Below are 12144 nucleotides of genomic sequence, written 5' to 3'. Positions count from 1 at the left end.
TGTTAATTTGAGTTAAAGTTCAAATTCGTTGAGGGGTGCCTGGGCGGCTCAGTCAGTTGACCGGTTGAGCATCTGACTTTGGCTCAGGTCATGATCTCATGGTTCGCGGGTTCGAGCCCCAGGTAGGGCTCTGCACTGACAGCTCAGAGCCTGGAGCCTGCTTCGGATTCTGTGTCTCCCTCTGTCTCTGTCCCTCCCCTGGTCACACTCTGTCTGTCTGTCTGTCTGTCTCTCTCTCACAAATAAACGAGCATTAAAAAAATTTTTACAAAAGTCCAAATCTGTTGACTATAACTACTTTGGACGGAGGCGAAATTATGTGTGTATAACATGTAACAGAGGGAAAGTGTGCGAGGAGAGAACACTGCAGAGAATGTTAAGATCTAAGTTCTTGTCATTTGGAATAGAAAGGCCATAGCTTCCCAAAGCTGAAATATCCAAGAATGTCAGAGAAACACATTATTTAGAAATAGGATAGGAAATAACAAAAGAAATTACTAAGATTATTAAAAAGTAGTCTCTCAGGAAAGTGGAAAATCAGAATGGGTAATGTGGCAGAGTACTGGTTTTACTTATAAATTTCTTAATACTATTTTGCCTTTTAATTTGTGTACATATAGTACAACATTTTGGTAAAAACAAATATTTGGGGGAAAGCCCAAAGACCTGCTAAGGTAGGGAAAAAGCACTTCCATGTAGGGAGAACTAGGTGTGCTAACTACATAAACTGCCTCTCTGTAGTTATACAGAATGCTCCAACCTTCCATGCATGTCTTTCATTTTGATTGACAATTTATAAAACTGAAGTTGATATTAAAATACTAAAATAGGGGTGCCTGGGTGGCTTAGTTGGTTGAGCGTCCGGGCTCTTGATTTCAGCTCAGGTCATGATCTCATGGTTGGTGGGATCCAGCCCCACACTGGGCTCTGCTCTGACAGCCCGGAGTCTGCTTAGGATTTTCTCTCTCCTTCTTTCTCTGTCCCTCCCCAGCTTGCACGTGCTCTCATACTCTCTCTCTCAAAATAAATAAACATTAAAAAATGCTAAAATACATAAAGCAACTACAGACTGATATGTCCATATGTTACTCTTTAACTAGGGAATGAGGTAAAAACAAAGGACTTACCTAAGTTGGTGAGAAGGTAAGCAATTTTTTCGTAAGCCTGTAATAAAAGAAGACAAATAGTGAATGTTATTTCTTTTCTTCTAGAAGAGGCTGATATTTACACTATTCAAGGAAAGATGTAAAGTGTAGTCTACAAAGTGGCTGCATTTCTAAAAAAAATTTTATGTTTATTTATTTTTGAGAGCAAGAGAGACAGAGTACAAGCAGGGGAGGGGCAGAAAGAGAGAGGGAGGCACAGAATCCAAAGTAGGCTCCAGGCTCTGAGCTGTCAGCACAGAGCCAGATGCGGGACTCCAAATCACGGACCGTGAGATCCTGACCTGAGCCAAAGTTGGACGTTCAACCCACTGAGCCACCCAGGCACCCCAAAGTGGCTACATTTTTAATTAAGCTGAAGCATGCTTTAAAACTTACTATGTGGTGCTTTACACACACACACACAGACACACACACACACACACACACACAAACACGTATAATGTGTAATATAAACATACTATAAATATGTGTATATATACATACAGACACACTTGGTTTCTGTAATAATAAGTCTTTTCTGGTAGCTATCTTTATTTCCATTTTATAAATCAAGGAAATGAGACTTTAAAAAACTAAAAATATTTTTTTAACAAAAGTCATTCAACTAATCAATGGCTGATCTGGGATTTGATCACCAAGTTATATACACTTTTAACTATACTGGAATTCTAAGTGGAAGTTTAGATTCTTTATTATTGACAAAGAATTTTCAAGCTAAGACAAACAGTGTGTGGTAGTTTGCATTCTTAAAGAACAAAACAGGTTTGGTGTTACAATAAGACTGGTAAGTAAAATCTGTGGAATCCAAAAGTAACTTACAAGCACAACTGAGTTTTGTGGTAACAGTTTTCACCTTCTGCCACCCTCCCCCTTCTCCTCTTACGCAGTCCATCACTCATACAGACTTAAGGAGAGGAAACATATTTCCCAAAATTCCAAGTAAACATATTGCAGAAAACAAATACGCTACAGGCAGAAAGGTAGTGTGTGCTTGTGGGTATATGTGGGTACATGTCAATATAACTACATAACCCCATAATTCAACACATTATTCTTCAGATTATAAATTCCAGGAACTCTACCTGTTGGCATGCCAAATTAATAGGTAGGTATCTGGACACTCTAAAAGTTGTTCACTTTCCCTAACAGTTCTTTCACTAAAACGATTGTGATTATTCATAATCTGCTTGATTCAAAACTTCTTCCTCTGAAGAGCTATCCTGAGCCAGAAAGATTATATTGAGTATAAACAGTCTCATTTTACCTCTTGTGCAGTTTGTTGTGGTTTTTGTTTTAATTTTTAGCTATATACACAAACTGTGATTTTTTTTTAATTTTAGAACAAGATTACCTTGAATTCATGAGTACCAAAATTGTCTTCACATGTTCTTTTCCACGCCCCATTTATCAAGTAAGATGATTATAGAATCCACACTCCCAAGCAGTGTGACAGGATGGACTTACAAATCAACATATAGTTCTTCCACAGTACTGTGCTTCTAGCACTAAATTCAGTGCCCTCATAGACAGTGAAAGAAAATTGTACTTAAATAACTGCCATTTAGAGTATTTGGCTGGTGCCAAGCAGTGCTTCAGATATAATATTATTTAATGTGATCCTTACAACAATTTTATCAAATAGGTATAATTATCCCCATTTTACAGAACAGGAAACCAATGTTTAGAACGTCAGGTACCTTGCCTAAGTAACACTACTAAACTAATAGCCAAGTCAGGAGTTACTATTATGGTTCTCTTGTACCATTTATCCTGTGCCTTGTCCCAGAAACCATTTCTGATTTTTGTCCTAACACCTGGCACACAGAACCTGTTTCCCTGCAATGGAAATATCCATAGGAGATGCCCCCAGTGGATTACAGTAATCTTTGGAAGAATGTTATAAATCACAAAAATGCTGTGTCACCCCTGGAAATATTGTCTTGGAAAGCTTTCTGGGGTACTTGAGAACCTGCATCGTCGAAGGCCCAGATGGTAGCTAATTGGCACCACCATGATGATGAGCTACAAAGTCAACTCCTGCACACTGACTTGTTAACTCCAAAACTACAAAATGCAGGAAGAAACCATAATTAGATATATCTAACTGTATGCTGTATGCAAGCAATCATGGGCTGTGTGTGTGTGTGTGTGCGCGCGCACGTGCACACACACGTGCAAGGTGGGAATGGATATGTATTTGGGGGAAGAGAGAATAGGGAAGTTCAGGGACAATTGTTGTGGTCACTACGCTATATATGTGCATTATATATATAGATCTCTTGTCAGAGAAGCTGTACTTTTTTTAAAGTTTATTTATTTATTTTGAGAGAGGGAGAGAGGGAGGGGCAGAAACACAAGAGAGAGAATCCCAAGCATGGAGCCCCCACAGACTGAGATCAAGCATGACCTGAGCCAAAACCAGAAGTCGGGAGTTTAACTAATCCACCCAGAGGCCCTGGAGAACCTATACTTCTAGCCATCACTCTCTAGTGCATTCAGTAAGCTGAAATTCTCTTGGTCATATATATTAATTATGTTAATTATGTTAAATTATGTTATATTAATTATGAGGAATTTCTAATGGGCCAGATAGTGTTCAAGAACACAGTAAACAGGGGTGCCTGAGTGGCTCAGTTGGTTGGGCATCTGACTTTAGCTCAGGTCATTATCTCACGGTGTGTGAGTTTGAGCCTTTCATCAGGCTCTGTGCTGACAGCTTGGAGCCTGGAGCCTGCTGTGGATTCTGTGGCTAGTCTCTCTCTGCCCCTCCCCCACTCACATTCTGTCTCTCCTTCAAAAATAAACATTAAAAAAAAAAAAGAACACAGTAAACAGACACACACAGTCTCCAGTTTCATGGAACTTACATACCAGTGGTTAGAGACAAATGACAAACAAATATGCAATTGGTCAGGAAAGTAATAGTAACCAAAGGGAAAATACAGGAGGCTGTGTACATAGAGAAGGGTGGTGGGCACCCTTATTATTTTATGGTGTATTAAATAGTGTATTAAATAGTATTATTTTATAGTGTGGTCAGGAAAACATCTCTGAGAAGGCAACAATTGAGCATAGAGCTCATATGTGAAGTGAGGGAGGGAGCCACGAAGAGATCTGAGCTCACTACCTTGGAAGTGAGCAGAAATAGGAAGTGGGAGTGCCCTGAGATTGGACACATTTGGTGTGTTAAAGGGCAAGGATGTTGAAGGATCAGGAGGGGAGGCAGTAAAGGAGCAAGGTAGTAAGAAAGGAGTTAGAGAGGTCTCAGAAGGAAACCATTTTTCAGGGCCTGGTACTCCACGGTAAGGTCTGTAGAATTCAATTCTACCTTTCTGAATTTCTAGAAACCATGGATATAGACATGAACAAACTAATGTTTTTTTTTTAAAAAGCTGGTCCTCTTATTAAATGAGTCATTTGGCATTACCTCTTTTCCACATTAAGAGGTGTGGTCCAATCCTTTGATCCACCCTATTCCACAATAACCTATTTGCATTGTAATTGTAACCAAGTGTTAAAGAAGTTAGGTACATTTGAGGTCTTCAGTGGTTAGGCCCATGAGAGAAACATAAGAATGGATGTTCTCAAATCTAGAGATGGAAATAAATCTCTCATGTGAAAGAGTCCAGAATCAACATGGAATACTTTAGTTAAATGTATTTTGAATTATCTTTTTTTTTTTTTTTTTGGTGATAGTGTACAAATGGTACAAAAATTTTAAAATGAAAAGAAGAATATCAAAAAAACCTCATTCTTTTGTTGACAATGTTGAAATAGTTTAACTGGCTTAATCCCAGATATTTCAAACTACAAGAGTATTTCTTCAGTGATGTTTCTATTTTCTCTTTAAAATTACACATTAATCATGAGACCAGACAGCTGTCATGCTACTGTCACCTATTCTTTAATTAAGATTTGATTGCCAGGCAACAAGAATATACATTTTGGAATACTTGCACATTTAAGCATTTTTTAATTTCTATTTTTCAAAAATTATCTTATCTTGTCTTATCTTATCTCATCCCTGAGATCCTGACCTGAGCCAAAATCAAGAGTTGGATGCTCAACCCACTGAGACACACAGGTATCCCTGCACATTTTTAATTTTCATTAAAATCTTCTTGGAAATATTACCTGATATAATAGTAACCCTGCTACTTATGGTACCTTTAAGTAGTATAGCATTCAGGGCAGCAACATAAAGGACATAAAGGATGGGATTAGTGAAGAGTAACTCCTGGTTTCAAATTCTGGTTTTGTGGATTTTTATGTGTATACCTGGTAAAGAGATGTTAAAATAATATGTTGAAGTTTTAATCGTTGTTAAATTATTTGCGATTTAGTTTTGAAAATGTAGTTTCTGATCTTGGCTATGTATCAAAATTACCTCAGATCCTTTAAATTGGTGATTTCCTAATGGCATTTTAGAGACTGGCTGGATCAGACTCACTTAGAGAATATTTTTGAATATTTTGTTTTATATACAGATTTCCTAGCTCTACACAGGAGATTCTAAATGGGACTCAGAAATCTCTAGTTTTTCAAGTGTTCCAGGTGATTTGAAGCTTAGTAAGAACAGGAAACATTCTTCAGTACTTTCATGATCTGTAGAATGGACTTGTGATCAGATTTTAATTATTTTCACCCATATTTTTATCCCAAATGGAATATTTACTTAGGGATGCTATGATTCATTTGTTTTGAAATCTTAGAGGATGTATATTCTTTTTAATTATTAGCTTGAATGAAACTAATGAGTGCTGCAAACTTGAAAGACATTGAAAATATAATTCCAATAACAAAAATAACTTTGAGCAATTATCCAAGATGCTAAGATTTCTGCAATGTGAATAATATTCAAGATGCTAGAAAATTTAGAGAACAGGGTATTTAAAATTTATTTGAAGAATATATTATAAATATCTTTTTGACATAGGCGAAAGACCTGGAGATAGAAAAGTGAGGAGGCCCGCTCATAAGGAGCTTACACCCTGATAGTGGGAGAAAAGTCATGCTCCAAGCACTGTAACAGGAGAGCATTTACAGGAGGCATTGTTTAATTCTATCAAGGGAGTCTGATAAGGAGGGAGAATAGGCATGTCCAAGCACCTTGTGAGAAAAATAAACACAAAGAAGAGATTATTTGATTCTACACTTCGGATTGAGAAAAAGCTTTATGGAAGGAAATGATCCTTTACTGGAATTTTCATAGATAAAGAAATAGCTTCCAAGGAGATAAAAGAAATTAAAAAGGTAAATAGAGGAAGCACTGTGGACCAAGAGATAGGGTTGTGAAAAAGTAAAATGCCAGGGAGCAAGCAGAAATGGTTTTGTAGGCTGGAGTGGTTTTATAGGCTGAACCAAGAGATATGGTTGTGAAAAAGTAAAATGCCAGGGAGCGAGAAGAGTGGTTTGAAAGGGAGGGAGTGAGGCCCAACTTTAGACAAGAAGAGAAAGGAAAACTGACTTTAAATAATCAAGTCTTCCATGCCTTGCTAATACATTTAGAATTTATACTAGAGGCAATGGAAACCTGTTAAGCAGTTTCAAGTACAAAATAAAATGACCAAATCTGCAATTTAGAAAGATCCTTCTAAGAGCAGTGGGCAAGGGAGATGAAAAGAGTTGAAAAACAAAGACAGGAAGACTAACCAGTGAGAAGGCTACTGCAATGGTCCAAGCTAGAAATTACAAGTAGCTGAACTAAGGAAGTAGAAGTGAGAATGGTGAGTAGGGAATTGGTAAGAGAGATGTTACAGAAGCAGAAGTCACAACAGTCATTGACGCGATGAAAGAGACAAAACAAATGCATGAATGACTTAAGATTTCTGGCTGTGTACATTAAATATTAAAAGTTTCTGATTTAAAAAATTGTTAGACTGATTGAAACGGCTTTGCCATGCCTATATTTAATATTTTCATGCACATGTATTATAGCTGAAAAGCCTATGAGATTAGTAGACTATTTTGACTGACGCCAAATGCTCATTTGGAGGCTATGGTAGCACAAGGATCACACAGTCTAGCTATTAAGAAACAAAAAGCACATTTTTATGTGCTGCATATTTAGTGTTTGTCCAAAAATAACAGATGGTAGTGTTTGGTATTCTAGGTCATTCTTTTTGGTGGTGTTATTTTTTTAAAGTGTTGACATTTTAAGATTAATGGTTTTAATTTATGTTTATTTGATTAAGACCCTGTGGGTTCAGGTAAATTAGATGGGTTGTTAAATAATGTGAAGTGCCTTAACATCTTGAGTAGGGGGGGAATACATGAATTCAGAAGGGCATTATGGTTTTATACTGATTAAATCAGAGGAATAGGACATTCTTTTCACATTTGTTGAGTTGGCTTTGTAGTTCAATTCCTTTATGCTAAATCCATTTAAAAAATCTTTTCCTAAGTTAGTGGCAAGGGCAAAGGAGAAATTTTACAGCTTAGTTCACCTCCAACAATCTCTAAATCTTTATGTCAAAATTCCCAACATTTGAATAACATTTGAAATAAACATTTGAAAAAAGAAAGTTTTGTCTTCTCTCAGGAACAACGGATGAGCTATAGCACTAGGTAGTTACATGGGGTCCTGTATTAATTAAGTAGAGCTAGTGGGATTTTGAGAATCTCAAAAGATTGTTTTTATGACAAAAATAATGCTATCCTCATCGGCCTCCGGAGATCTTATTTCTACAATTAGAGATTCACTCCATCTAGTTCGGCCTTTGTTATCTGTAAAATGCAGTACTTTGGAGTAAAGAATATATTGAACCTCATTAAATGTACAAACTCAGTGAGAACAAATTGTATCTGAAGCTTATGAGAGAGAAGACTGTGTGTATATGGGTTCATTGTTATTCTAGGGAAGGGATGATAACTGGGGTTGGGGGTTGGAAATGGGGCAGAGTCAGAGCTTAAGGGATTGGTCATTCAGCAGCACCTGGAATAATACGAAATTGGAGTTTGGTACACCAAGGGAAACAGCAGCAAAATTTCAATTTCTTGAATTTTTGGCGAAAATAGAATCCTTTTGTAAGGAAAATGTATGAGGGTAAAGGGTCCTATTTTATTCAACTATAGGTTCTGATCATGACAAGTTCTTCAGCTTAACTGAAAAGATAGGTGGAAATTAAGGATTGAACCCTGGACCTGGAGGTTCTGTTCCCAGAAGTGTCATGCTTGCCTTCCCAAGCATAAATTAATGATACACATTGGGTTTCTTCATTTTCTTTGTCTATGTAATAATTTCCATCTTCAAAAATATTAGCCCAGTTCATTAATTCACTTAAGATATTTTTGAAGACCAGTAGTAGGTCTTTGGAACAAACGGTCAAACACAGGAACACAGGGTACTCTTTTGAATGCACTAACACTTGATGGTGAGGGGAATAAACAGAAATGAAACCATTAACATTGATGACCTCCAATGGGTACAATGAGTTTATGGTTGGATGGGACAATGGTGGAATTTTGGGTAAAAAATAGCAACTTTTCTTATTATTTTTAATGTTTTCATACTGTCAGTACATTATATAGCAACAATGTATTGATTTTGTAATTTAAAACTAAAAAAGATAAAAATAATAGACTTCAGAAAGGAAAAAACTCATTAAAAAGAAGTAAGACTACTGAAAATTAGCCCAGTGGTATGATTTTTGCATGAACCAATTAAATATTTCAAATTTTCTTATATTTTAGACGTACATTGGATCAAAAGACATAATACAACATGTTAGAAGTGATTCCCTTTCTACAGACAACTCTGAGTACTTAGAAATTTATGAATGAGTAATAGGTAATATTTAAAGAAAAAAAGTGAAAAAATTATAAATAAATGAGATGTGGTTTGAAGAGCTTAAAAAGAACAAAGAAAAGATTATTGGCATTCCTATATCGGGCGGAAGGTTAATAAATAAACTCTATCATTTAAAGATGAAAAGAAAGGGAAAAATTAAAGAAAATGTTGGTATTTTGCAATAAAGACAATGGGGTGTATATAGACTTATAAACAGAAATAAAATTTTAAAATGTTGAAGAGAAGCAAATAGGAAAAAGGTTAACATTTATTGAGACCCATCCACATACTAGAAGATCTCACTTAATCTTTCAATACTCCTATGCGTTAGTTTTATCACCCCCATTTGAACGCTCCGAGATGTTTGTGGCATGGCTAGGATCACAAAGATCAAGTGCAAATCTTTGCTTTGCTTCTGTCCTGTGTCCACTGCTTTTTATTCAGACACCAAACTGAGGAGAGACACCACAAAGTGATGAGAGCCTGGGCAGTATTCAGAGGGCAGGGGAAGGGCAGGGGGCACACATGGGAACAGAGGGAATAGAGAGTGTGTGTGTGTGTGTGTGTGTGTGTGTGTGGGCACGCTCACGCACGTGTGCTGCCATGGGGCTCAGCCACTGATAAACCTTCTCTCTATGCAGTGAGAGACAAAATTTAAAAAGTGACCCAAGTTTGCTACCTGGGTGGGTGTGGTTTTATGGATGACTCATATATAGAGTAAAAATAAAGTGCATTCCATTTCTAATTTGTTCCAAATTTTAGGTCATGATAGAATGTTTTAAAAGTAAAGATTCTTTTTTTCTGATTATAAGTAAAAATCTACATAGGAATATTTGAAAGAACCAAAAAGGTTACACTAAATCAAATTATTATCCCACTATTGAGAGATAACCACATTTTATTGCCATTCCTTACAGTGTCAACATTTTATTGTTATTCCTTTATAGTTTAAAAATGCAGGTATGTTCTAATGGAAATCAAGTGCAGTTGTAGATGCTTTGTATGTATCTGCATGTCATGTCCTTAAATAATATTAAAATAGCATTTTACTTGGTTATATTATGTTCCATTATATAGAACTTGAATTAATATTCTCTTATTTTTGCTCATTTAAGGGGTCTGTTGCCAATATTTACTACTTTATTTTTATTTTTATTTTTTTAAAATTTTTTTTTCAACGTTTTTAATTTATTTTTGGGACAGAGAGAGACAGACAGAGCATGAACGGGGGAGGGGCAGAGAGAGAGGGAGACACAGAATCGGAAACAGGCTCCAGGCTCCGAGCCATCAGCCCAGAGCCTGACGCGGGGCTCGAACTCACGGACCGCGAGATCGTGACCTGGCTGAAGTCGGACGCTTAACCGACTGCGCCACCCAGGCGCCCCAATATTTACTACTTTAAATAATACAATAAAAACCTATCCTTCTACATAAATCTTGGCCTGCTATCATTTATGATTTCTTTAAAATATCAGAAATTAATATCAAATATTTATCTTTTACTAGTTTTAAATGGAAAATAAGCTTATTGTAAAAAAACGTGAAAATGCAAACTATGTTTACCATTAGATAATATGTAAAGAAAATAATCGCCAGCACTTTTCAGAGATAACTCCTGATAACATTTTTATGTATACTTGGGATTTTTATCTGTGCAGCTGTAATTGCTCATTAGTTTGATTTTCGATACTATCTTTGCCAGATATATTTTTAAAATCAGGTTTATGTTTGTTCATCAATCATTACATCTTTGTCTAAATTTGGGATTAATTTATACAACAGGAAATTATCATCTTTTTACTTAAAATTCAAAAGAACATCTTATTAATACAGTGTTTTAGATGACATAGCATTACTTTTGTGTAATCATTATTTTTCCAATTTTTTCCATGTTTGATAATGTACTCAGGATATCTACTTTTACTTTTAGGAGTTTTGAACATACTTTTTTTTTTCCAGAGAACCTGACATTTTTCCTGAGAATTCTAAAATTTATCAGCATAGTGATTACATAATACAATATTCTAATATTTTAATGTCTTTCGTATCTGTAAGTGTATCTTATTAGGTACACTAATTAGTGGTTATTCCCCTATCAAATACCCAGTGGCTCCCCACTGCTAACAAGAAGAAAAAAGAAAAAAAAGATGATGTCCAAATTATTTACATGCTATTCCAGATCTCCACAGCTAGGCACTGATCTAACTTTTCTAATTTCTCTTTCTTCATTCTCCAATAAATTTATGTTTTATAGACACCCCTTACCATTCCCTTAGAACAAAGAATATGCACTTCTGTGGTTCTGTACATTTGTGGGATGAATTTCCCCAAATGACAATCCACTTTCTGCTCTTTCTTGGCTCATCAGAATAAGTACCCTGTCCTCTTTGTATGGAGTCTTCTGATACACCATCACAACCCCACCAATTTAAGGGGCAGTGTGTGGTTTCTTTCCCATTTTACTCAAAGCCCTCTGTGCTTTGACTATGATAACATTCATTCTTCAGTGTTTTCCATGTCCCTACTTGCCTGTAAGGTCATCCTAGATAGCACGACTCTGGACAATCATTTTTATGTCAACTAACCTACTAAAAATAAAAAACAAAGTCAATTTAAGACCAGACTGGTTGGTTGCTTGTGTTCTCTAGAAATAAACACATCATTTATTTAGCCTCCTTTTCCTCACATAATGAAGCCAATCCAAATAATCTTTGTTTACTGTAAAATTGTCATAACAAATTGATTTTGTTAGAACCAAGATCTTTCACTGTCTACCAGAAGAGTATAATCATAAATATAAAAACCTACATCTATGCCATGAATGGCTCCTCCTTCAATGTAGTGACTTGTGCAGTGTGCAACCTATAGTACCTTACATACATTACCATCCATGCCTCCCCATCTTCGTATTATATTTTTTTCAGTGTTTATTATTTACTTTAATGTATGAGCCAAGGACATAAATTAAATATATTATGTGGTTTATTTGGAGAGACTGCAAACAGTATTTTCCTTCTACCAGAAAAATTAATCTGAAGAAAGCTGATCCCAGTAGGAAATATTAACTATCATCCTTGCATTAAAACTTACTTATCACAATCACTTTTCACTTTTCTTTGAAAATCTTTCCTGATTATTTTAAATGGACCTAGCCCTCTCCAGTCTAAACACGCAAAACATCTGTGCCAA

General features: G+C 36.0%; 1 protein-coding gene across 3 annotated transcripts in view; it reads right to left on the bottom strand.

The window, feature by feature from the left end:
• Positions 1-12144, bottom strand: part of ANO3 (anoctamin 3) — a 427436-nt gene that overhangs the window by 33676 nt on the left and 381616 nt on the right. For all 3 annotated transcript variants that reach the window (XM_058688488.1, XM_058688489.1, XM_058688490.1), the window contains one exon: positions 1128-1164. In XM_058688488.1, coding sequence (XP_058544471.1) covers positions 1128-1164 — 37 coding nt within the window. The remainder of the gene's footprint in view (positions 1-1127; positions 1165-12144) is intronic.

The sequence above is a fragment of the Neofelis nebulosa genome, chromosome 10, assembly GCF_028018385.1.
Source record: "Neofelis nebulosa isolate mNeoNeb1 chromosome 10, mNeoNeb1.pri, whole genome shotgun sequence".
NCBI lineage: Eukaryota > Metazoa > Chordata > Mammalia > Carnivora > Felidae > Neofelis > Neofelis nebulosa.
The sequence above is the reverse complement of the archived record's forward strand: the minus strand, read 5'-3'. Positions and strand labels throughout refer to the sequence as shown.